The following is a 27,567-nucleotide window of genomic DNA, read 5'->3' on the forward strand; positions in this document are numbered from 1 at the left end:
TAATATGTAGGCATAATATGTTTCAGCTGATAATAACAAGCAGCTCCAACTTGAAAAGTTGTAATATAGACAAAATTTATTCACAAATAAATAAAAAGCATTCTTCAACATAGTAACACCTTCACAATACTGAACAAGCTCTTTTTAGGAATGGGATTTTTAGCTGCCAATAGTGGGAATGGAGTTGGCCAACTTCTCAGCATGGAATAGGAATAATGCAGGATTCATCTGGGTAATCTGAGGGGGCTGTGCTGTGAGGCTTGCACAGAATTAGCAGCAGTAGAGCGCTGTGACTGTGACTTCCATAAAGAACTTCCTACGGTTGACTCGTTGGTAACTAAGAGAAACAGAAGTCACATTAAGTTCTGGATTTTGAGACTAAACGCTAAAAAACCCCAGTTATAGGTCAATTCACTGAAATATCCCCCCTTGCATGCCAGAATTCCAGTTTGTTCTGAAGTGGTACAAGACAGACCAACAGAGGAGGAAAGCTGGATACTGAATTTCTCCGGGCTGTTTCCCTCTTTGCCTCCAGGTGAATGCATCTTGTTCATACTTTTATTACGGGAAGTATTGGCTACACTGTTGTTAGGATGTCAAAAACCAGACATGACTCAACACTTTTCTTGGGTCCTTGGTTTTGTCCTTTCCATACTCTCACTTTACAGAGAGTAAATAAAGATACCACCTACACAGCTAATGCATTTAAGTAGATGACTCTATGTCTGTATTTTGCTTATAATCTTTATCCCAAATTAGGGCTCTTCTGAGATCATCCCTCAATTATACTTTCTTTGAAAAGAAATCTAAGTAGACTTAGCCCAGCGGCCATGAAAAGCTACGCTTTTAAAACAGCGTTAGTTTTCTCCCGTCAGCCATGCTGAGGAGGTAGCGGTTTGGTGAGCGCCAACGAGCTCTGCTATGCTGCTACCGCATTTCTGGCGCTGCTGCTGGGGACTGCGCTCCGCCGCCGCCTCCCCGCAGCACGGCCCCGGGGCGCGGAGCCCCGCAGCACGGCCCCGGGGCGCGGAGCCCCGCCGCCCGCCGGGTGCTCGCCCTGGCCGCGGGGGGCCGCCGGGACAGCCCCTCGCCGCGTCCCTGGCGCAGGGCGCGGGCACGGCTGGCACTCAGCCGCAGTGCAATGCAGATACGGTGATCGGAACCCCCTCCGGGAGAGGACCGCCACCCCGGCTCCCCGACCGGCAGGGGCGGAGCTGGGCGGCCCTGGCGCTGACCCGCGCCCGGAGGTGGGGCGGCCCTGGCTCGGATCCCGGCCCGGGCCCGGGCGGCGGGCGGGGCGGGGGTGGGGCGGCCCGGCGCGGCCCCGGCGGGCGGAGCGGAGCGGAGCGGGGTGCACTCCGGCAGAGGGAAGGAGCGGGGCGGCGGCATGGCAGCGCGGAGCTCCGCCGGGGATGCCGCGCTGCGCCGCGCGGCCGAGCAGTGGTTGCTCTGGGACAAGGTGAGGGCGGCGGGGGCCGGCGCGGGAGGCGCCTCCCGGCCACGCGGGGCGCGGCGGGCGCAGGCTGGTGAGGCGTCGACAGGCGTGGGGCGAGCCTCGGCTTTTGAATTGGGTCCGTGCTTGGGGCGGTGAAGGCACTTGTCGGCGCTTCCCGCCCGGCTCCCGCAGCCCCCCCGGCAGAGGGGTGCGCTGCGCTGCGCTGCTCGCCCTGCCCCGCCCTGCCCTCCCGCTCCGCGGCGCGGGGGGGCCCGCGGTTCCCGGCGCTTTCCGGTGCTGGCGGCAGGCGTAGCAGCCCCCGCTTCCGTTTAGAAACCGGCTGCTTGGCCTCTGAGTGTCCTCACTGTTTCTCTCAGCTGTATTGACTTTCATTTTTAAAAGGGTCTGTCTTGTTCCCAACCGCTTCTGTTGTAGGGGCAGTTGATGGACTTAAATTATTAAAGGCAAGATTACATTGCTGTTTTGTCGGTCTCTCAATGTTAAAACCCTCCAGGTACTAAATTTTGTTTACAAAAGACGTGGGCTTGCTTCAAAACTACTGGGAAATGCGGCATCTCTCCTCTTTTTTTTTTTTTTTTCTGGTAGTGTCACCCAGTGCTTAGTGATGCTCGCTGTCAATAAAATAACTCTGAATATTCAATATCATCTGGTTTCATGGGTTTTCTTCCTTTTTCTGATACTACTTAGGAACACATTAGCATGTGTTATTTCCTGTTATCTCCTGTTAAGGCACTTAAACATCTTAAGACTTATCTTTCTGTCTTCAGTTTTGGTCTTGGCAGCACTATATGCAGAACTAAAATCTTCTGTACATTTCTATATTCCACACGCATTAAGAAATATCTTGCCACAGTGGTGTTCTGGAAATGCTTCTGTACTTGCTTGCTGCTGTAGTTCCCGCTGAGATGCAGGCCTGCGTTCAGCACATGTGGTTTGCATATTTTTTGTCCCTATACATGAAATTTGTTCTTTTGGCTGTATTGGAACACCCTGGCCATGGCCATTGCCCCCTTTTGGTCACTTTAATGACTGCCCTGGGCTCAGCAGTGCTCTCTGGGTTTTGTGCAACCTGTGTATTTGTTTGGTCTTCTGCTTATTTCAAGATCATCAGTGAAAACACAATAATTCATTTTTTAGAGTCTTTCCAGCTTCTGAAGGACATCGTTAAAAGTACCTCAAGTTTGTTGTAATTCTTCATTAAAGATCATTCAACTGATTGAGTGATCAGTTAGCTAGATCTGTTTTTATTAGTGATAATGCAGTGCCAAACCAGCCCTTCTTTCAGAAATGCTAGTGTGTCATATCAAATGACAATAAGCTTTTGTCTCTCTTTTTTTTTTTTTTTTTTACAGTTTATTGATTTTGAGAAAACAGTCTGGTTTGAAAGGTCCTGTAATTTCCGTATCTTCCTTGACTAACATTAGTTATATTCCTATCTTCTGTGTAATCATTTAATTTTCAACTGGTTATTCCAATTATTTTGTGAAACCCTCTGGAAATCCAATGTGACATCCCTTATAGTAGCTTTACTTTTGAAAGGTTAGCTCTTTGCTAACAATTGCATCTTTGACTCAGTAATAATTGACTGGTGTGCAATACCCATTGCCGATTGCTCAAAAACAATGAGGTATTTCCATTTCTGAGGGAGCTTTTACATGTTTGTATTGAGTAACAGAAGAATCCGATATAACCCTTGTCCATTTACTGGGATACTAAAAAAAAAAAAAAGTTCCTTTTGACGTTTAGCGATATGTTAATATTTAATGATGATAAGCTGCTCATTTCTGACAAATAATAGTTGCAAGAGCAAGCCGTTATGGCTGAAGACAGTCCTGCTGACTTAACAGGAAGTTTCTATCTAGATGACAATTACTGAGCTTGTTACCAGGCTGTTTTTGTCATTGCATTCATTACAACAGAATCATATTTTTCATTCTTTCTATTATCAGTCATAAAATTATGGATAGAAGGTAGCTTCTGGTTTTGTTAGAAATAAAACCTGTATTGTCAGTAGCTGACCCTCTACTCTAAAACCTTGTGGAGACTCCTGCACTGATGAAACCTCTTCAGGGCCTTCCTGTAGCATAGATTAAAGTAACTCAAGGGCTACCAGGTGATGTTTAAGCAAATTACACTCCATATTAAATCACCTGCCACTGTATTCACAGAAATCAGTATTCTCATACTCAGATCCAGTTTTATCTGAGAGTGGGAAAAGTAACCTGAGACAATGAAGAAGGAAGAAAAAAACAGCACTTTATCCTTCAGATACAACTGGGTCCTTTCTTTAGTAGAGGTACTGTGAAGATTTGGTTTTGACTTTTTCTTCTGCTTAAAAAAAGTTTAGGTTTTTTTCCTTAGCTGTGTACAATGGCATCGTAACATTCCTAAAATTGAAACAAAATGGGAACAGTGCAGATTCTTAGGAGAATACAGCCATAAACAATTATAACAGTAATTCTGGAAAAATCCTTCTGCTATATTAAACAGACTTGGGCCTGGATTTTACCATTACTTTGGCGGGGCAGGGAGAAGAGGAAAGCAACCGAACAGCTAAATTCATGGAATCAAGTTTTCTCTAACAAATGATGTGGACTGAAACTGTGAGACTCAGGCAGTCACCTGAATAAGTATGATCATTTAACCAAACCTGAAACACTGGAGGATCCCTGTAGATGCCAAACCTGGGAAGTTCCTCGAACAATAAAAACCAAAAATCTCCTCGGTTGTGAGAGCTACAGGATGATCCTAGTGTCCAGCTGCCCTTCTGTATTGGTATTACCACTTCTAGTCTGTCCAACATCTACACAAATGTGTATGGCATCTACCTAAAGAGATGCCCGTTTCAATGGTAAGAGACAACTCCTGTGCACAAAGCTCATGCAGGGGAGCAAAAGGTGACTAGGCAGTGTACAAAGCCTGAAGCAAAAGGTGTCGTTCAGGTTTTACCTACAAGACATAGGCCTGATACTGCAGCAAAAAGTTCAGGTCAGCTTTTAAATAGCCTAAACTCAGAGCAATTATGCTGACCTATATTATTTGATAATGACATAGAATTATATTTATTCTTACAATTAGAGAGTATAATTACAATAATACAGAATTACTTTGAGCCTCCTACAAGGAAATGTCAGTTACAACATTCTTGGATGGGTAAATCAGTCATTCTTAAACTGGAAATCAGTAATTCTGGGGTACCTAATTGCTTATTGCACCCAGGAAACCTGGTTGGCTTTTTTTTTTTTTCCTTATTTAATTTATTCTGCATTATATAGTTTGATCATTAGTACCAAAGGCTCTTTAGCTTTATGTGTATTTATTTAAACTATGGTGTTTTTCCTGCAGCAGCAGGTGCACAGGTCACTGATTAGGGCATCCAGACCCTGGTCTCAAGTTTGGTGTGCAGAATGCTTACACCTTTGTATGCAAGCTTGCTCACACACCTACTGCTACACATGTTCTGCAGCGTTTTCTGGAGCTGCAGGAAATACATTTTTTTGCCTAGCATGATACGCCTTTCCTTGCTGTAAGCATATGTAGGTTATCCAAGAAATAGTAAAGTTCATGACTTTTATGAGGTCAATTGGTTGACTAGAATTCAAAGCCTGTGTCCATTTGGAAATTATAATCTTTGTACTCCAGTGTAAAGTGTGTGTAATCATGCGGTGAGTAACCTGTGGAGTATGCCGCCTCTCCGCTTGACCCTGTTGCCTAGTGGCTGGAGTGTGCCATCTGTCCTGCTGGCTCATTAGTTTTTAAGAAATCAATTACTAAACTTCACAAATCCTCTGTTGTTAAGACTGAGATGTTGGGGCATACAGGACTTCACTAATTCTGAAGTTTGGAAACAAAGAGAGTTGATAATAATGAAGAGTCGATACAAGCAATATATTTAAATAAAAGCAGGGAAACTTGTAAACTCCTCACTGTTCTCAGGCAGTCTGATGCAGCCTTTCCATCGCCACTTTGCACAGTCATTTTATTCAAGAACTCAGCTGGTTGCTAAGCTTTCATCCTGATGGTTGTGCTTATTTTTACAAGGATTGCCTGCAAGTATATTGCAAATTGACATTTTTATCTTCTGACCAGTCTGCTTAGTTTTGCTGCTGCCTTGGTGTTAACCAGTCTTGGGACAAGGTTATGATTTTTTTTTTTTTTTAAACTCTAGATACAGTGCTATGGAAGTAACAAATATTTCATAATCATCATCTTAACTTACTTTCTTGTGTGTTTAGAGTAGTTCTTATGTTGTGATGATAAAAATTCTCTGAACTGTAAAGATGCTTTTTTGTTTGGTTGGTTTTGTTTTGTTTTTAAAACCAGGCAATATTGAAATAGACATCTTGGAAATCTTTTCACTTCTCAAAATGTGATATATACTGTATAATGTTCATTTAAGGAGATAAATCTAAAATAAGTAATACTTGAGATTGTCCTGACTTAAAAGTAGGAAGGTATAGCAGGAGTTCTGGTGTTCCTGAAGTGGCATGCGATGTTTAGATACTGAAATAACCCAGGACAGAGTGAGAAAGAAAGTCAGTTCTGTTAAGAAGCGTAAGGGTATTAAAAACTATTGTGGTTTAGGCCCAGAGGGCAGCTGAGCACCATGCAGCTGTTCACTTACCCCTTCCCCACCAGCGCCGGGAAGGAAAATGAAACAAAAAAAGCTCAGGAATGATAAGGACAGGGAGGGGTCCCTCACCCGTTAAAGGTCACAGGCAAAACCCAAGATAGGGTAAGAAAAAAAAAAGAGATCACTTTAATTCAACACTAACGAAAACCACACAGAATGGAACAGTGAGAAGCGTTGCCATATTAAAACCACTTCCACCCACCCCTCCCTTCTTCCCGGGCTGTTTTGTTTCCGGTATCTCTACGTCCCTCCCCAGCAGGGCAGGGGCAGAGGATGGGAGATGCGGTCAGTTAACGGCTTCTTCCTCCTAGGGGAAGAAGCACTCTTCTGCATTCTCCACCCTGCTCCACGTGGCGTCCTTCTCATGGGAGACAGTCCTCCACAAACTCTCTCTGCCGTGACTCCTCCCCACGGGATGCATTCTTCTTCTGGCGTGGGTCACCTCCACTTGTTTCAGACCTCCCAGTGCCAAACTACAACTGCGGGGGCTGCTTCTTCCTACAGAGTCCTGGGGGTCCTCCACAGGCTGCAGGCGAATCTCTGCTCCTCCTGTGACCTCCATGGGTGGCAGGGGGATGGTCCTGCTGTCTCACCATGGGATACAGGAGGGCTCCATGCTCTGGCACACCTCCCGGCCTCCCTTCTCCTTCCTTCCACTGACTTTGGTGTTCACATAGGTGTTCTAGTAATGCCTCCTCAAAATCCCTCCTACACCCTCCCAGGTTCCCCTTCTTAAATATGTTGTTATCACAGAGGCACAGCCACTATCACTAACTGGCTGGGTCTTGGCCAGAGGCAGGTCCCACGTGGAGCCGGGGAGCTTCGAGATGCTTCTCACAGGGGACCACTGCTGTTGCCCCTCCCCCGATACCAAAGACCCCACCACACAAACCCAGTACAAAAACAAACAAACAAGCAAGCCCTTTTCTCGAATACCTGAATTTTGTGTCTACAGAATCCAAAAACTTCTGCAATAGTGAAGCAACTGGTTGCTGAAGGAAGTGTCAAAGAACTGCAGAAATACTTTGGCTCACGGATGGAGTTTGGCACAGCAGGGCTCAGAGCTGCCATGGGAGCAGGGATTTCCCACATGAATGACTTGACTATTATCCAGACAACCCAGGTACTGTGTTTAGCACTTTATCTCACTTAATTGGTTGTATATATGAGCAGAAGAGCATCATTTATGACAAACAGGTATCCTATGGAAGTACCTGTTTTTTACTATTTCTCCAGTTTTCAGAAGTAATTTAAATGATAATTATTAGCTGAGTGCTGATCTCTGAAAAAAAGCAGAGAGAAGCTACTAAACCATTAAAATAAGTTATTTTCCATATTTGATTTACAACTGAATTTTTATACACAGCTACAGTTAAGCTCAAGTGAGTCAGTTAGTACTGATGTAGCAACTACAAAAAACCCAAAAGGTAGCCAGCATTTGGCTAAGCTTTGTGTATGTTGGACATAAATTTACATAAATGCAGTGAACCTATATATAGGCATATAGGTCCTAAAGTAGATTAGGGGAGAGCTTAAACCTCCAAAACCTTAGATTACTGCAGCCTGGTGGTGTATCATGTCCTAAACAGGTGTCATTATTAAGAGTGACATTCAATTAAAAAACTGAAATACTGGCCAGTTCTCTTCCTCATCTGAGACCTAACACAGCTAAATAATTTCTCAAAATCTGCAGTTCAGACTCAATCAAGTTAAGTGGTTCTTTTTGGAGTTGGTTCTGATGTTTGGAAAAGTACTTAAATGCTGTCCAGCTTCACTATATTGATTTGAAGGTTTCTGATATTTCTTGGTGTTTGTTGGTCCTAGACAAACTGAATTCCAGTCCAGTTCAGTGGGATGTTATGTGCACTCACCTTTCTAAGATGACAACATCTTAGTAGTCAATGTAATGATAAATTAAATATTTAGATTGGGATAATGAGGTAGATTTGTTTTTGTCTTCAGGGATTTTGCAGATACCTTGAGAAGAATTTCAGTGACCTGAAAAAGAGAGGAGTTGTGATTGGTTTTGATGTTCGTGCCCATCTTTCCAGTGGAGGTAGTAGCAAAAGGTACTTCCTTAGTTTTAAGTATCTTGTAGATGTATTGTATGATCCATTACAGTTTTATATCTGCTCCAACAGTTTATAGTATTTTTATATTCTATTAATTCCAAAGCAGTTCTCAGAGTTGTGCTTTGTCTATTGGGAATAGTGGGAGAACACATTTAAATTGGGTCTGTATAATAATATGGGATTTTTTTATGTGGGTTTTTGTTTGTTTCCTCTTTAAATTGGAGCGGGGCGGGGGAGAAGCTGTGAATTTTAGGAAAGTAGCTGTTGTGAAAATGAATATATTTCCTAGGCATCTTTTCTTCCTGTTTAGGTTTGCAAGACTTGCTGCTACTACCTTCATCAGTCAGGGAGTTCCGGTTTATCTGTTCTCTGATATAACACCAACTCCTTTTGTGGTAGGTTTCCCTATTCTATCTTTTCATATACTCACAAATTCTGTCAGATACCTTCCATTACTTACATTAAGAAAAACTAGACAAATCACTTCTAAATTTTTAAGCTCTACCTGCAGTGAGTCTTATGCTTATTTAGTCATATTTAGTTCACAACATCCACAGCAAGAGAAGGAAGAAGCTTAGTGGAATGTCAGTGACAGTGGGATGTATTTCTATTCATTCCTGCTTTCGGGTAGATTTCTTGTAGAAGACATCTCATTTTCTAGATTGCTGTTGGAGTCTGAAGTCTGAAACATACACAAATATTTAGTTTTGTGATTTTTGGTTGTTGGTTTTGTCAGTTTTTAAAATTCTTTTTTCTTTTTGGGGTATTGAATCCAAAGCAGCCTTTTTAAATAGCAGGTTGTTGGAATGCAGCAATGTTACTCAGAGAGGGTGGTTAAATGTGGCCGCATTTTCACCACCGGATCACAAGGTGTCAGTCCTCTAGAGCAATAAAGAAAACTCCTACATTTGCACCAAAAGCATCAGTTTCTCCCTATACCAGTTGCTCCAGCGAGTACCGCAAATAGAACATAGTGGGATGAAGACTTTGTATGTAGCATTCTTGTACTGATACAAATTTTGGTAGATTTAGGGTCGAACTCTTCATAGCACAGCGTAAAGCAGTGTTACAATGTCGACGGATAAAGCCCGGGTATCAAGAATAACACCAATATGGTTTGCCAGCTTGATCCAATTTTATTAAGTACAGAGCATCTTATATACTATTAAGGCGTGATCGCATACAGCTAAACAAGCTGTGATTGGTTCTAAGCTACTGTCCACACAATATAACTCATATTTCATTGGTACAACGCAAGAGGCACACGCAAGAAGGACAAGCCTATGGACCTCCTACTCAATATTTCAACTTCACTCCATATCTCTAGTTAAGGAATTTGCTCAACAATAGCTCTCTATGCAGTGGCAAGCCAGAGGGGAACATTGAACAGTAAGTTCTTTACACAGGGGCAGCTAGCAGAGAGTTACTCATGTCGGTATCAAGGACCAGGTGGCCGTTATCTTCCAAAAACTTCTCCACAACTCCCCCTTTTTCTTTTTGAACAATCAGGACTTGGCTTGTCACCTTAGTGATGAATCGCTTGATACACGAAATGCTAATACCTATTATAAACATTGCAATCATAATATAAAAGCAAAATCAAATCAATTCCTGCAACAAGCTACCTAACCAAAGGGGAAGATTCCATTTTCTGAAAAGAGTCTGAAGCCAACTATCAAATCTGGAGCGATGTTGCTGGATGTGCTGTATATTCTGTTTCATCAGGTTAAGTGCTTTGTGAATGGATTTGGAATTATCAGACAGATTCATACAACACATTCCATCAAAATCTTCACAACCATGTCCTTGTGCCAATAGTAAGAAATCAGTTGCTGCTCTATTTTGTAGCACGGCATGCCTGACACTATCTACATCGGTTAGTAAAGCTGAAATGATCTCTGAAGTTAAATTAAATTGCTTTACGCTCCAACAAGCCAATTTTTCTAAGTTAACTAAAGCATTTGCAGAAGCAATACCTGGCGCTAACAAAGAAGCAAAAAATAACTGAGTTCTACTCATTAGCTCCACATTGTCCTTGCAGTTTTCAGTCAGGATTCCTAGAGATCGTGCTTTCCTTCTACCTTGTGTGAGATCATGCTGACTGGGTGCAAACAATGTAAGTTTCCCTATGTAACAAGGTCCTCCAAAGGCATATCCTGGGATGCCTCCCCAGGCTCGATCTCCACAGATCAAAAAATACCCTTTGGGCAACATTTTAGCACTACCATTATTCCATATTCCTTTTTCTGGTAATCGTGAACCTAAAAATACAGAAGCCTCCATGCTTCCACAATAATTACTGAAGAGACGTAGACCAGGCCAGGGAGAAGAAACATCAGTAGCATAGGGTAAACGACTATATGTCAAGCCTGGCTGAAGGCTGTCCAGACTAATGTTTAAGGAGTGTAAATGAGTATCAAATGTTGCAAAGTAAAAACATCCCCATGGCATTCCTCCTGTGTTTTTACTTTCATGAGCCATAAGGGATCCTTTTAATTCTAATTCTTGTATTGGATTCAGGGCATTGATGTTGAGACTGTTGATTATTTGTCCTTGAAATAAAGGCCAAGACAGATCATGACATGTTTGTATACTGTTATAGAGGGTCATGCAATTCCCTATGACATCATGAAAAACATTCTGAGCCTGAGTAAAGTTGAGAATCATACCATCAAAATCCTTAAGGTCAAAATAGGGATATCCAATTAAGCATGTTCTAAAAGGGTCAGTAGCAGAAGTAAGGCTCAAACAAAATGAATCTTGGCCAGTTTGATTCACCCATGTAACCCAAATATTTGTTCTGACATCAATTTTTGTCAAATCTGATATTACTAATGTTGACACACTTACTAAAATCCACATTAATGTTAACCACATCATGATAGCCTAACGGCGTTTTCTTTTAGTTTTACGCTTCCATGCAAATCTTTTCACACAATTTGCTTTAGTTTTTTTCCCATAATGGGGCAGGCTAAAGATCCAACTGTCTGCCAACCTCCTTCTAAAATAGCATCTCGGATTACTCCAGTCCATCGTCGTTGCACAGGATCAAGGTTAGATACTGTAGTGTGATAAGATGGAAGTTGTTGTGTAGCCAGAGCTGTATTTGTTGTAGCTGCTGGTGGTGGTGGTGGTGGCAGTGGTGGTGCAGAAGGAATTGCAGGGCCTTCATTAGAGGGCCACCAAGTGGTAGATTTTAAAGAGTCCTTTTTTATCTCAGCACTGGAATGCAACTCCTCCAGTTTTTTCAGTAGTTGATGTAACAGTTTGTCATTTTCTAGGTCGTCTGCAGCAGGAGCTGCTGGAGACGTGTTACTGCCAGAGTTATTAGCTGACGATGAGTAAGAGGAGGAACCAGAAACCGGAAGGGATGGATATGCTCGCGGGTGGCAGCTAGATCCACCTTGCTCCGCCTCCTCTTTCTTAACGTCCTCCATCTTAGAAACAGTCTCTTTGACTTCCGTTTTATTCTCAGTTGAAACCGGAACTGCACTGCTCACACCCCCCCCTTCCACACGAGCTATGACTTCTGCTGCAGAAGTAGCAACAGGAGCTGACATACCACGAACTGGCAACTTAGTAACATCAAGGCCAAAAAATTTCGCCACTCGATGATGTGGGGTGGCTGCTTTGTTCACCTCTGTGTTATCTGATTGTACCGCCTCTATTGCTGCAGCGGCGACCTTCCGCTCAGCTTTCATCTCTTGTAAAGCAGTAATCACTTCCCACCACACCGATCCAAGTTCCTTTGCTTTCTTTCCTGCTTTGCCACCCTTTATAGTAAGTTTACACATTAAATCTCCTACAGCCCTCCACTCGGACAGATTAAATAACATAGAGGCACTAAGGCAAAGCTGTTGTTCCTGTGCCCATTGCACCAAGTCCTTTAGCTTGGACTGACTCACATCACTACCTCTCTTAGAGAGTATACTTGTGAGGAGCCTTATCGCTGCTACCTCTTCTTGTGCCATAGCAGCTTATCTTCGCAGAGGACAGCCTGCAGAACTGTCTCCTAACTCCAGAAGTGCGTCTGTGCGCCAGCTTCTGTGTTTCTCTGCGCCGCTTTTATCCGAAGTTCTCCGCTCACTGCCACGTCTTGGTCACTGTTTTAAGAAAAAGGCCGCCCCAGTCCCTGTTCGGGCGCCAATTTGTCGATGGATAAAGCCCGGGTGTCAAGAATAACACCAATATGGTTTGCCAGCTTGATCCAATTTTATTAAGTACAGAGCATCTTATATACTATTAAGGCGTGATCGCATACAGCTAAACAAGCTGTGATTGGTTCTAAGCTACTGTCCACACAATATAACTCATATTTCATTGGTACAACGCAAGAGGCACACGCAAGAAGGACAAGCCTATGGACCTCCTACTCAATATTTCAACTTCACTCCATATCTCTAGTTAAGGAATTTGCTAAACAATAGCTCTCTATGTAGTGGCAAGCCAGAGGGGAACATTGAACAGTAAGTTCTTTACACAGGGGCAGCTAGCAGAGAGTTACTCATGTCGGTATCAAGGACCAGGTGGCCGTTATCTTCCAAAAACTTCTCCACATTACAAGAACTGCAGTTGATTGCATTTGCTATTAAACAAAGAGCCAGGAAAAAACTTCAGCTGGACCTGTGGTCACAAACTGCTTTATTTTTAATTCACTCTATCTCTTTTGGACTAATTTATAAGTGCTCTCTCCAAAGCAATTCTCTTCTGAACCATGATGGAGTGGTTGCTCCCCAGGCTGCTCTCAAAAGATAGTATGGATGAGACTTCTCCAGTTGTAATTCTCTACCCTAACGCAGACTTCTGCCATTACCCCAACAGACTTTGCACCCTTAAAGACCTCAGGAATCTCAAGCCATTCTACAGTAGGCAATGCTGCATTCAGTTTCCTTCTGTAAGAAGGAATCTACTCTAGAGATCTACGAAGTATCTGAAATGAGCAAGAAAAAGCAAGGACTGAAGTTGTGCCAGGTGTGGTCTAGTGGAGCAAGTACTATTTAGCTTCTGCTTTAGAGAGTCAGTCTGTAGGAATCACATCCTGTCTTTCTTTTCCTTCAGCAGTATGGAAGTATTGCACATGCATAAGAATAAATAATATGTAATATTTTGCACATTCCACTTCAGATAACTTTCTCTTGTTACAGCCATACACAGTAAGACATCTGAAGCTTTGTGCTGGAATTATGATTACAGCTTCGCATAATCCAAAACAAGATAATGGTTACAAGGTATTCCTATATGATCTATTTTCTGGCTTTTTTCATTTTTTTCCACATAGAGACACTAATACTATTGTGTATAGTTCCTATCATGGTATAGACCATATTAATTGATAGTTTGATCTCTTCTACATGTATGTGTTTAAAGGTAGTAGCTTGTTATACTAATAACATAATTATAATCTTAGCTTTAAAAGGTGGGAAGATCAGTAATACCATTGCATACTATGGAATACTTTAAAATATTAACTGAAAGCATTAACCATTTGTCTAATTCATGATTTAAAAAGATCTCGTTACTTTTACAAACCCAGAGAATTAGAAATATGTGAAACCTAATGAGTTGTTTGTACAAAATATTTTGAATAAATTCCATTCATTTCTTGAAGTATATTTTTCTTTTGCTAAGTGACACAGTTATTAGTGTGACTTTTTCTGTGACAGAAATTTTCTTTTCACTGAAAAAACATGGCTGAGATGCCTGTCTGCCAATCATCCCGTAGCTGAAACAGTCATATACAGACTGTTTCCTAAGCACAAAAATGGAAGTTGGGAGATCTTTTTTTCTTTTCTTAATAGAAAAACACGGCATTAGGAGAGATGATTTCTTGCTGTCTCTCCCTCTGGAACTTCATGTCTGCTTAAAATTGCTTTTTTTTTTTTTTTTTTTGATATTTCATGTATTGATTTTGATAGCTTGTTTGGATGTTTTATCAATTACTTTTTAAATCAACTTTTTTCTTAAAGTTCTGTTCTTCGGGCTATATATATACATGGACCAGAAACTGTTAGGTATCTTTCCTTAAACTTGTGATCTGTGAACCATCCGTAGAAGGTAGTGTGCAAACAACTCTCAGAAAGTAAAACATAAATACACCTCTTCCTGGATGTGTAAACAGTCAACAAAAAGAGGACAACTACAAGTAATGAACAACTTGAAAATTAGTTGAATTTGTGCTTGTTGCTGTAGTCAGCTGCAAAGTTTTTGTGCCTTTCTCCTTAATTTTTTATCATAAATGTGTTTCACTTTTGCATGCTTTTTTCCTTTTTAAGAATTCTTTTATATATAATGATTATACCGAAAAATCTGCAAGAAAATGTATAAAATAGCACAGGCAAGTTATCAATCCCAAGGCTGGCAGACAGACTGATAATTGAAACTTCTCAGTAAATGAACTGGGACTTGTTTTGTGTTTCGTAATGGATTTTGATATCTTCTGGTAAAATTAAACAGCTTTTTTTATAGAACAAAAATGGGATGTAAGAAAAAACACTGAGAATATGAAGAGGGGAATATTCCGGGTATACTTAAGTCTAATGTACTGTCTTACTCTACCAAATGTAGTGCATGTTAGCCAACAGAAAAAACCCAAAGCTATCCTACAATGTTAATGACCAAATACTCTAATTTAGGTTTACTGGGAAAATGGTGCTCAGATCATTTCCCCTCATGACAAAGGAATTTCTCAGGCTATTGAGGAGAACCAGGAGCCATGGCCTCAGGCTTGGGATGACAAACTGATTGACAGCAGCCTGCTACTTCATGATCCATATGCCACAGTCAATAAGGAGTATTTCAAAGACATACAGAAACAGTGCTTTCACAGGTAACTGGTATTAAATCCATTAAGAATATGGTATTTTCCATCTAGTATGTCAGCAGGGATGTTTAAATTGATGGAAGTCAGGGCAGCCACGATCCTGCCACAATCCAGTTCTCTTTGTGCCTTCTGTTCATCTTTTGTGGTAGCACTGGCAGCTGTGTGGTAACATAGTAAGCCAGTTCATAAAGCTGGTCTGCCAGAAGTCTAATGCAGCAATTAGTTTCTGATTATATCATCTCCCTGTAGCCACATGATGACACATCAACTAAATGACACAGCAAGACTGGGGCTACCTTGTGCAGCTGGGAGTGAGCTGACACTGACAGTCCAACAGCCTCAAAATGGCCTTTTAAGAGAGGTGAACCAGGCTGTTAAACAAACGAGCTGTGGTAGAAGGAGGTCTTGCTCTGTCATTCTAGTTTTGCATGTGTCTCCTCCTTGTGGCCTTGGGTGCCTTGCACTTAGTCCTGCCACTTGCTCAGTAAAAGCTTTACTCAAAAAAGTCAGGTGGATGTTTCTTTTTGTGATTAACAAGTAGAATTGGTTTATGAATTAGATTAGTAGCAACCTGTTAGATATGCTTGTTTACATCAAAACTTTAACCACTAGAAACCATGTTCTTATTCTTGCTAAAAACAAAGTCAGAATTACTAGGAATTTGGAGATATGTGAGAAATTATGCTGATTTTTCAGAATAGGAGTTAAATGTCTCCTTAGGAGTTTGCATGCCTTTTTATGTATGTTCTACACTTTCAGTAATATACTTCATAAACATGAATGTGCTCAAATGAGGTGTGCTGCTTTCAGTTCACTGTGTCCACAGTCTTTGGAGCTGGTTTAAATGCCAGAGTTGGGGATGAAGCGTCTTATTAGTCGGTTGTATTTGTTTTCTACTCTCCCTCTTTAGAGTGTACTATCATATTCCAGTGATTTGCACATACCAGGACATTAGATATCAAGTCACTCATATTGCTGCAAAATTAGGCTAAGCCAATTTTCAAGCCATTGCCTTTAAAATCTGATCTTCTTTAATTAATAATTTTAAGATCTAGAATACCGACTCGTACCTGTTTCCAACTGTAGTCAATTTTGTGCAGAATATTCTTCCATATCCAAGTTTATTTTTAATCTGTTTTATTTCAGGAATATAAACAAGGAAACAAACCTGAAATTTGTTCATACTTCTGTGCATGGTGTAGGTCATAAATTTGTGCAGTTGGCCTTCAAGGCATTTGACCTTAGCCCTCCTTTTGCTGTTCCGGAACAGAAGGATCCTGATCCAGAATTTCCCACAGTGAAGTATCCAAATCCTGAGGAAGGCAAAGGTGTTCTGGTAATTAGATACTTTTTTAATAGTTGCAATGTCTTTCAGTGTTTCCTTTCTGCCAGTAGTCATGGCTATAAATACTGGTTGAAGGTCTATTTTGTGTCTGTTTTCATAGCCTTACATTTAGGGAAGAGTTAGCTGGTATCCTTCCATTGACATTTGTAACTGTTTTTGAAACAATCAGATAACGATTAGCTTTGAATTACTTTGTTCTATGGTCTAACAGAATGGGCAGTATCTTCATGTAGAACAAAGTGATACAGTTCCTTTTAAAAAAGGAAGTAACAATAGAAAAATCTTCATGGTTGGTTTTAGAAAGTTTGTACAATTTCAATCTGAATTACAAGGACTAAATTGTTCTGATATGACACCAGGAGGAGGCAGGAAAGTCCTGACAGGGGGTTAGAATTTCTGCTCTAAGTATTTCTGCAACACTTTGTTGTTGAAGGATCTTGTTGAATCCAAGTAGTGTGACTCAGGCTGCAGAAGTGGAATGATGTAGTTGAAGTTAAATATCCTGACTGCTCTACTGGTGCCAGGCTTAAAGTTTATTTTTTGTAGAGACGTATCATGATTTTGGTTTTTTTTCAAGATTAAATAAATTGGGAAAATTATTAAAAACCTATAAAGAAAGTGAAAATATTATTTGGGAGTATTAACACTCATCTCGTCTTGCTTATCACTTTTCCAGACATTGTCTTTTGCTTTGGCTGAAAAAGATGGGGCAAAAATCATTCTAGCAAATGATCCTGATGCTGATCGACTTGCAGTGGCAGAGAAACAAGAGAGGTATGGTAATTAAGAAATGCAAACCGTTTACATTTTTTACTTAAAGGCTAGGCTCATTTGGGGGGTTCTTGCTACCTGTGTTGCAAAGGAAGACAGAATAGTCACAGTAGTTGTTTTTGGACTGAAAACACATAGAAATGTGAGAGGAGTGTATGAAGCAGAGCACAGTGGGGGCAGTAAGTGAAATAATGGTTAATATTAGACACTGTACAGAAGGTTGAATAAATACTTGACACTTGCTGTACTTGAGGTATGCACAGAAGCATGTGAATGATTGTGATTGTGCTATACCTTTTCAAAGGTAGGTTTTCAGTTAGAAATATTTCATATAGAACTATAAACATTCTTTCATACTATATTAAATAATAACTTGAATATTCAGGAGAGCCTTTATAGTTCCCTGATAATCTCAGGAATAAGGAACATCCCTTTAACATGAGTTCCTTCTTTCTCAAATACTGCTAGACCAGACATTCTACTAATCATTAGATGATCTGTGCCTCTTGCTCAGTTCCCCACTTCTGTGCATAATGTTACGTACCTGCAGTTCACCTTAAGTTTTGTCAGTGTTTGGTACTTCTCAGTGTAGTCATTTGTGCTCTCTTCTTTAAGGACCAGCTATACGTACACTATCTATGTATATGCTGTCAAATAATCAGATCACAAAAGGTAAATTTGCTCAAAAAGGGGCTTCTCTTAAATTTTTCATATCACAGAATCCTAGAATGGTTTGGGATGGAAGGGACCTTAAAGACCATCTAGTTCCACCCCCCCGCCATGGGCAGGGACACCTTCCACTAGCCCAGGTTGCTCAAAGCCCCGTCCAGCCTGGCCTTGAACACTGCCAGGGAGGGGGCAGCCACAGCTTCTCTGGGCAACCTGTGCCAGTGTCTCACCACCCTCACAGCAAAGAATTTCTTCCTTCTGTCTAATCTAAACTACCCTTTTTCAGTTTCAGCCATTAGCCCTCGTCCTGTTGCTACATGCCCTTGTAAAAAGTCCTTCTTCAGTTTTCTTGTATGGCTCCTTTAGGTACTGGAATGCTGCTATAAGGCCTTCCCAGAGGGACATGTATGTTCCATATGTGTGCAACATGTAACCTATAGTTCTGACCCAATATTGCCACCCCTTATTTCCTGCCCCCTGATATCCCATACTGCTACAATTGTTTGCATTTCTGGATTGTGGTTATATATGATGAATGAAAATAAGCTGAAGTACTGAACTTGTTATCATATCTACAAATAGTGGTGTCTATCTACCCTGATAAAGCAGAAACTAATCTGAGCAGTTAGGAACTATGAATCTTTAATAAGAGTAAACTTCAATGTTTTCAGTTCAGAGAGGAGTAGAAAAAAAAATCTGCTGCTGGACCAGGAGCAGAGACAGTATAAATGAATTCCCTGTGCATGAGAGTGAGAAGAGGGATATAAAATCATGGCAACAGTCCTTGGTACCTAAGGGATGAGATGGCTACCTGCTAGATAACCTCAGTGACTGTGGATGATGCAAATAATATTTGAACCGCAAATTCCCAAAATTACAGTAAAAGGAGACAGTGCAAATATCCATTTTGCTCACCAGATAATATTTTTGGTCTTGTAGCAGCTTCAAAGGTGGGAGTGTTTTATTTGGGGTTTTGGGGCACTTTTTTTTAACTCATTAGCCTCACAGCATGAATTAAGAAGGCTTCTCCGCCTTTAGAAGAAGAACGGGCTAATTGGCACTCTCTTCTGTATCTTGGGCAGTGTTAGCTGGAATACGTTTATTTTAATGGTTTTGGCTTGTGCCAGCCTCAGATGGCAATTCAGCATTGAAGAAAAAGCATTAAAAGCTTCAGTTTGTGCTAGTTATGATGGATTAAAACGTGAATGCAAAATCACTCATGTTTTTTGTTGAAAAACTTATAGCTATCAGAAACTTGAAGAAGGCAAGTTATTTTATTGTATTTATCACCACTGAGAGCCTGGTGCTCTCATTCTGCTACCTCTTTGCTAATTGTTTAGCCAGCCGTAGTTGTCTTCTAACTTTCAGTCCTGCATCCTCCTCTCAGACTTCTGCTATAGCTGTTCAGACACTAATCAAATATTAATATAGCCTTCTACAGTATCTGTACTTCTTCTTTGACAGAAACTCCTGCTAGAGCACACTTTCTCAGCACTCTTACATTAAGTTGTCGCTGTGCATTGCTTTGTGCCTCTTGGCATCAATAAATGCAGGAGACTGAGTCTGCTTCTCTTTCACAACAGGTACTGTTTCTGTAGGACTTGTTTTTTGTCACTTTGGTAGTGTCTTTGTCCCCTTTTGTGAATGGGAATTTTTTGGCAATTTTGACATCTGTCTTCCCCTTTTTCCTTCAATTTTTGTTGTTCTAGCAACATGTCAGTGTTGTGTTTTTTTTTTTACCTGTTTGAGATTTTTTCCAATCTTCCTCAATGACCAACTGGTGTATTTGTGATTAAATAAAAGGTATTTGTCACCAAGTGAACTAAAAATACTGATCACTTGAGAATCGTATTTTCTTGTCTCTGTGCTCATCTTAATCACTGGTTTTATAATTTGTCTGCTGGAGATTTTTGTTTTACTTAAAATATGCTGAAAATATCACTGTTCATTGTTTCATCTTTGGATAAACTGAAAAGCTGTTACATATGATGAAGGAGGAAGGTAACCACTTCAGAATTCTTTGGGGGAGCAATTTTTTTGTTTGTTCTTAATGAACACATGATATCTTGTTATTGTTACTTGGAACTCAGATGCAGTGGGTTTATTTCCTAGTATGTGTGGAAGAACATGTATGGAAGAACAGGTAGATAGTTTGTTTTCTCCAGAATTATCCTTTGAATTCATGTACTTCCTATTACTTATTTACTTATTTTTTTTCCTGTCCAGTGGTGAATGGAAAGTGTTTTCTGGAAATGAGCTGGGAGCTCTTTTAGGCTGGTGGATTTTCACGTGCTGGAAAAAGCACAATAGGGATACTCGTGCCATTAAAGATGTTTACATGTTATCCAGTACTGTTTCTTCCAAAATCCTGAGAGCGATTGCACTAAAGGAAGGTTTTCACTTTGAGGTAAGCTGTTACAGATTATTCCATGTTCTTTTATTTGCTTACCTAGACAGTGTCAATCTTTGTAAAACATTGCTTTTATTTTTAATACTTTTCTTTCTCCTCACTGCTGCAGGAAACACTGACAGGTTTCAAGTGGATGGGCAACCGTGCCAAACAGCTCATGGACCAGGGAAAAGCTGTTCTTTTTGCATTTGAGGAGGCTATAGGTAAGAAACAGAATATTATGTTCTAGTATACTGTAAAATAGTGAAAGTAGGACTATTGCAAAAAATGGCAATGTAAAGGTGCTCTCAACACAATGTTTGCCAGTGAGTAATCAATATCATCCATTTGGATGATTGATATAACTAGTTTTAATCCTTTGTATCTCTGCTGAGCATGAAGTATGATGATGTGAGCTAGTATATGTATCTTCAGTAGCATGACTATGTAGACTTGGACTGCAAATTCTGCACAAGCTATTTAGAAAAACCAAACATGTTTTTCAGTGTTTCAAGTTGAGTGTGTTTAACCGACAGTTTTAAGCTAAGTTTAAATGTGAATAAAATAAAGTAAAAACTCCCCCAAATTATACTTGTAAACTGGAAGGCCATGTATAAAAGCTATGAATTCATGAGAAGGAAATTGTAAAGCTATAATGCTATTTATTTCTTGAGTGTCTCAATACCTGAAAACCAGAGAAAATGCGACTAATTTAATGGATAATTATCAGTGTTATTGTATGCTACCATGTAATCAAAATTGAGACAAAGTGCTATACTTGCATTATTCCTGCAGTGTGGCATTTCTCTTTCATGGGAGCTCCAAAAGTACTTGAAAACTTCTGGCACTGATAGGATACAAATCTGTCTTTATGTTGAAATTCCATTAAATACCTTGCTTACCAAAATTAACACTGACTAGAAGATAAAATTTTTCCAGTTTTGGTTTAGCTGTAAAATGTCTGTACCATGGTAATGTGCATTTCTCCTTTAAAAGATGTTGGTTTGATTAACTTCCCCCCCCCCCCTCCCCTTTTTATCTTATTTCCTCATTAAAATATATCAAATATATCTAATTTTCTTTGTTTAGGGTATATGTGCTGTCCTGCTGTTCTGGACAAAGATGGTGTCAGCGCTGCTGTTATAACTGCAGAGATGGCTAGCTTCTTGGCAACCAGGAATCTGACTCTGTCTCAACAGCTGAAAGCTGTCTATGATGAGTGAGTTTGATTATAATTGTTTAGTTTTCAGATTTTCTCCATTCCACATACTGGGGTTAATAGGGACGCAGTAGCAACCTAAAGTATATGAAGGAATAAAAATTGGGTTGTTGTATTATTAACACAATTCTGTGTTAATATTAATCTTCTAGAAAGCACTCCTGCCTCATAGGCATGAATATATTTATGACTTAATGCTGTGCCATTTTAAGGTGTTTAAAAAAAAAAAAAATTACCTTACTGTTTCCCTATTAGTTAATGAGATTTTTGATGTATTTTTGTTTGCTTTTCTGAAAGGTTTCCCCCTTTTGGGAACTTCTGCTCTTCGGTCCTTTTACAGAAGGTTGGCCTGGGTTTTGGCCAGCATCACTGGTGTGTTGTAGAGGTTTTAGTGCTTCTCGCTGCTTAAATGTGCCAGACACACAAAAAATGTTGATAGCAGAACTGGTCTAAGTAGCTCTGGCATATTTATGCTACTCATAGAAGCCAGCTTGCTTCTGTCCCACTTGCAGGGCTACTTGTGATTAAATTACTTCTAGTTGCCTCTAAAGTTAGACTTCTTACTAGATTATTCTGTCTTTTTTGATAGTATATATTGGTTAGGTTTTGGCTCCTGAATACTGAGATTTGAGCTGATTGTGCAGAAATACTCTGACTGTTTGGCCATAACTGTTGGCTATATACAGCTGGGTATCCCTCTGAGAGCTTTTAATGAGGCTCTACTTTTCTTTTGTTCTTGTTTAATGACTTCAAAGACCTACAGGAATTAGTATCAAAGATGGCTATTGGATTTCATGGTGCAGGAAGTGGGGTTTTTTGTTGGGGGAGGGGCAGGTTGAGTTTTGTTGTTTGTTTTAAAGGAGGGAGCAGCACAGGCTGGCAGATACTCTCCACCGCTTCATGTCGTATAGATGCTAACAAAGGAGTGGTGGAACTTGCAAAGAGGCTCATGGAAAACTCCAGCTTTGGTACTTCTTGTTTTTCAGTCTCTCATTTGCATGCAGCACTAGCCATTCTTGTTTCATCTGCTGTTTAAGAAGGAATCAAGTGGCAAAGACTTGCTAACACACTGCATAAATAAATTGTTAAATATTTCAGCTATTGTACATTGCAGAAATAAACAGTAATATAAATGCATGGAAGAGGAATTCATGCCTAGAGCTGCAAATATAGTATCTGACATGAGAATTCCCTTAACTACTCATAGCTGGGAGTGTGTATTCAAGGAATTAATCTTCTCTTGCTCACGTTTTGTTCATTTTTAATACTCATTCAGTAAGCACCTGCTTCAGGTTGCCCTCAGAAACACAGTATTGAACAGAGTGGAACATAGCTGTGCCACATTGTGGCTGCGTACGTAGCCACCGAAGAGGACTCTCAAAGTCAGAGTTTATTTAGCATAAAAGCAGTCTGTAGATGCACCTCAAAGTAAAATGTCACTGTACATAGTCACTCTTTATGGAAAAGCTACAGATACAGGAAAGGATATAAATCTACCTTGTTAAGTTGATGCTTGATAACTAGAACTGTGTGTGTCTTGTTTTGGTTTTGGGCATTGTCTTGTGTATGTGTGTGTTTTGTTTGTGGGTGGCTAGTATAGAGTTACAGTTTTCTACTCCTTACTACTTTATTCTTTATCAGATTTGTCTTGAGAGTCACTGTTGAAGCAGAAGAAACTCTGCTCTGTATATTGGAGGTATAGAAGGAGGATCTGTTCTTGAAGAAGTAAATGTAGATCAGTAAAAGGACACAGTCCTAGCATCACTTCTTTCAAATCTAGGACAGATTTTGTAAATTCCCTTGCTGGATTCTCAAGACCAATTTAACAACTATTGACTGTCAAGATGTCCATTTTGGCATAAACATGACACTATTTAAGGAACCTTTCAGGTTTCTGACATGAACATCCTAGTACAAATGAAAGATTTTCCTTCAGATTTTCCCTGACACCAAGGATACTCATCAAGTGTTGATCTTTAGTACAAGCTCACTTAAACAACCACTCCAGGCTTGTATGCTTTTCAGTAACATGCTGTTTTGAAAAGTCAGTGTTAATAGGTCATTTGTCTTTGATGCAGATTCTGCATCATACAGATAATCAGTAAACAGATAAGGTAAAGAGACGATGTTCAGAACAGTTTGGTTTAGGAGAAATACTTTCATGGGAGAGCAGTTTCTAAAGTGTGATTGGAAAAAACAGTCTGGAATTTGTTTTACGCAGAAAAGGTCAGCTGGAATCCAGTCAAGGAAGATATTTAGATGTAGTCTGATCTTTCCCTATGGTGGTTAGATCTCTTCAAGGTAATAATGACATCATTTTTTCTTCTGCTTTAACAGTAAACTTTCTCATTTTTAATCATTAAAAGGAAAAGATGTCTGCACAGAAGTTTCTTATAATGTAAAATAGGACAATTAAGCTGTTGAGGCCCTTTTTAAAATTGGAAGGGGGTGAACTGATGCTACAGTTGGGTGACCATGAACATAGATTGTTGCTCTGTGGAAGGTTGTATAAAGTGTATGGTGTGCAACTCTTAAGAACTTTTGCTTCTTCAGTTAATTAATATTATGTCGTCACAGATATGGCTTCCATATTACCAAAGCTTCATATTTCATCTGCCATGATCCTAAAGTTATTCAACAGCTTTTTGACAACCTTAGAAATTTTGATGGAAGAAACACATACCCAAAATCTTGTGGTAGATTTAAAGTTTCTGGAATAAGGGATCTAACTACTGGGTATGACAGCAGCCAGCCAGATCAAAAGGCTGTAAGTATATTTTTTTAAATTATATATAAATTATATAAATATGTATATACACATATATAAACAAATCTATGGAGAAACACTCTAAGCATTGTGTTACATCCTGAGTCTTAAAATAAGTTAGCTTGGGAATGATTGTTTTGCCTTGGTGGGAGGAAATGAAGGTTGGGTGAGGTGGGGTGGGTTAAGGTTTTTGTTTGTTTTTGTGGCAGTTTTTTCTCTCCAGGATGACAGTCTGTAAAGGGAGGTAGGAATATCTTGCTGTCTTGCTACAGCAATCTTTCATTATTTTCTTGTAAGTTAAACCGTCTACTGAGATGTGGCTTTGGGTTCTTTAGTTTTCCACAACCCATGTTTCTCTTCTTCCTGGGAAATGCCATCACAGAGCAATTTCTGTTTGCAGTAAAATATTGACTGGGCTTGAAACAAGCTACCTAGCAGTAATGTACTGCTACCAGATTCAATGCTGAGGGTAAGGCTGTAATTTGCCTGTTGTAGTCTCAAGACCACAGAGATGAAGAAAACTGAATAAAACTTAATTTTAGCTGATCCTGTAGTTATATGACATCAAGTCATGGGTTTTGTCTTGAATTCATTATATAGAGTCACTTTCAAGCTTCTAAAAAATTATTCTATTTCTAGATACTTCCCACTAGTAAAAGTAGCCAAATGATAACATTCACTTTTGCTAATGGAGGAGTGGCCACAATGAGAACCAGTGGGACGGAACCAAAGATCAAATACTATACTGAACTTTGTGCGCCTCCTGGAAACAGGTATTGTCACAGCAGTAAAAACTGTGTAATAGGGGCTGTGTGGCTTTTTGGTATTGTTTTGGTGGGAAAGGGGCTCTCCATGACCAAATAACATTACTGCAGTAATTATTTTAGAGAGTATAGTTGCATAAAGCTTCAGTTCTGCAAAATTCATTGATATATTCTTGTCGCCGAAATTCCTTCAACTTGGTTTCAGATTCAGTAAAAACAGTATCAAGAAAAACTTTCTGCCTTAAATGGAAGTCAGTATATTCACTCTTTTCACATACATAGTTGCTTTAAACTTATATAACTATATAAAGTGTTCTAATATATTTTAAACCCTTTTATGTTTAGTAATTACATAAGGACTGATAACCTTGGAAATCATATAGTCTTAAAGATAAGCAATTATTAACTTATGTAATGAAAATAATGCTTTCTCACAGATGAAAATTAATCTGAAAATAATATTACAAGTATAAAAATTACATTTCTAATCACATACATTTAGTAATAGAAGATCTGCCGAACTCAAACTATGTTCTATTTTAGATTATATTGTGGGTTTGTGTTTCTCCATAGTCTTAAGTGCCTTAATGCACATCAGTTGGAAGCGAACATCAGTGTATTACCATGAGAAATAAAGGGTATATACTTCTAGAAGTAATAGAAAATGTCCAAAACAATGCAACAGGATTAAAAATTTCTCAGATTGAAAATGTGCTTTTTAGCTTCTCCACTGTGACAGTTTTCTGTATTTTTGTGGATTTTGTTTCTCAGTGACATTGAGCAACTGAAGAAGGAACTAGATGAATTGGTCAACGCTCTTGAAAAACACTTCTTTCAACCAGAAAAAAATAATCTTCAACGAAAGACTGAGTAAAATAGTAAAACTACTACCTTAATTGGTTTTTGCAGCATTAGAAGTGCATCATTTAAGTAAGGATTTTTAGGACCAAACATCTGAGAACTCAGACTGAAAAGATTCTGCATTTATTAAGAGTTGTTCTGAGTACTCTTGGATCTTGTTTCTGAAGAAAAATACCTTTACCCTTAAAGGACCAAAAAACCTCCAATCAGTTGAACTAAAAGTTTATGAACTAAAAGTTGACTGAAGATGTGTTTAAATCAGAAGTTGTTTTAATTAAATATCATAAGTAATATCTTGATTTCTGAAATGCAGCCTGTTTTGTGGGGCTTTTATTTCTTTTGTGTGCATGTAACCTGGTAATACTATGCAACTTTGTCTAGGTTTAGATTTGCAAAGCAAGTTCTTCTGTTAACAAGTACTGAAAGCCTGTCATGAGAATTTGACAAACTTGGGGCAGATGTTTCAGAAATAGTGATCTATCTTGGGGATTTTAGCCCAAATAAACAGGGAAGTCACAGTGATTTTGCTGTACAGCTGTTTGCTGTGGGACTATACATCATATTCCAGGTTAGAAATACAAAGTGTACTGAACTGCCTTTTAATACCATGAACATACTAAGATAATATATCTGCATACTGCACATTTCTGTTGCCTCACTGAACTAAGCATAATTAGTTCAATGCATACCCTAGCCTCAGAGCCTGTCATACTGTATGCTGCCATGACTCAATGCATAATTCTGCATGTCTAATTTAAAGCAGAATTTTTCATTTTATCTCATGCTGTTGTGTGCACTTGCAGAGCCTGAGAGGGTTATTTGGAGGTTACCAGTTTGCTTTAATCCAAGGGGGTTTTGCATTTTCAGTAGCTTGAACAGACCCAGTACTTCTTGGGTAAAGAAACCTCTTTGTCAGAATTACTTCTGGTACCCCATGGAGAATGACTAGTTGCCAGACTGAACACAGATCAAATTTAGCAAATTATTCATAAAAGGTCAAACTTGCCATTTCAAACCCAGTAAATACTAACTTAACTTGTTAGCTAAGATGGTAAGCGAAGAACACTGGATGCCTGCTTTTCCCTTACAGACTTCAAAGTTGTCACAGGAGGACACAAGGAAAGGAGTAGTCCCTGCATTCTGTGGCTGTCACATCAGTTTTTCTTGGCTGTGCAGAGTCAAAGGCAGCATCTGAATCATTCATGTTGAGGTCCATCTGTGTGGCATAGAAAATTAACTTTAAAATAAAGTAATAAGGGTACTGAGGAAACAGAGTGTGCTGTTAATCAAATTCTAGTCCTTTAGAGTAGAAAGCTAAAATGATAGGCTATTACTTTGTGCAGAAAATGCTGGTTCACACCCTCCACTTTTCTGTGTTCATTTCTCTATACTAAACCAAAGATGAGACAGGTTTTTATTGATACATGTTTATCTGGTCCATTGAGTAATGCAGTCCATACTCCTAAATAGGACCCTAGGGACTACTGAATGTAGTAGTAACTGTGAAGGGAATCTCAATATTGACTTCAATGCAATCAGCTCTGTCACATTGCATAAAATTTCTTCATGTATCAAATCCTGCAGTTCTTTCCTTCTGAAAATAAAAGCTAAGGACAAATTAAAGGCTTAAAATAAATATATAGTATTTTAGACTTTTTTTTTCATGCATGTTAAGTGTGCTAAACCAGTGCATTTGGCATGCTGTAAATCTGAACTGATTCTCAAAAGGAGACATTTCTAAGACATTGAGATAGATTGGTCACCAGTCCCTTTCCACCTGACTGCCACCATGTGGCAGAAA

The 27,567-nt window shown here is 39.7% G+C and overlaps 1 protein-coding gene across 1 annotated transcript; it reads left to right on the forward strand.

Moving 5' to 3' along the window:
• Positions 1 to 1,337: 1,337 nt before the first annotated feature.
• Positions 1,338 to 26,065, forward strand: PGM2 (phosphoglucomutase 2). The gene is made up of 14 exons (XM_074904639.1): positions 1,338 to 1,459; positions 7,045 to 7,212; positions 8,052 to 8,158; positions 8,472 to 8,556; positions 13,306 to 13,389; positions 14,794 to 14,987; positions 16,128 to 16,317; positions 17,003 to 17,100; positions 19,993 to 20,173; positions 20,286 to 20,379; positions 21,245 to 21,374; positions 23,952 to 24,141; positions 24,781 to 24,914; positions 25,677 to 26,065. Exons 1-14 carry the CDS (start codon positions 1,388 to 1,390, stop codon positions 25,777 to 25,779), a joined length of 1,830 nt encoding a protein of 609 aa, XP_074760740.1. The 5' UTR covers positions 1,338 to 1,387; the 3' UTR covers positions 25,780 to 26,065.
• The last annotated feature ends 1,502 nt before the right edge of the window (positions 26,066 to 27,567 follow it).

The sequence above is a fragment of the Athene noctua genome, chromosome 4, assembly GCF_965140245.1.
Source record: "Athene noctua chromosome 4, bAthNoc1.hap1.1, whole genome shotgun sequence".
NCBI lineage: Eukaryota > Metazoa > Chordata > Aves > Strigiformes > Strigidae > Athene > Athene noctua.

Excerpts from the sequence above, each read along its gene's own strand:
- PGM2 (XM_074904639.1), top strand. The coding sequence starts at position 1,388 with ATGGCAGCGCGGAGCTCCGCCGGGGATGCCGCGCTGCGCCGCGCGGCC. Across the intron at positions 8,159-8,471 it reads AGTGGAGGTAGTAGCAAAAG|GTTTGCAAGACTTGCTGCTA; the intron begins GTACTTCCTTAG and ends CTTCCTGTTTAG. Across the intron at positions 24,142-24,780 it reads GCCAGCCAGATCAAAAGGCT|ATACTTCCCACTAGTAAAAG; the intron begins GTAAGTATATTT and ends TTCTATTTCTAG.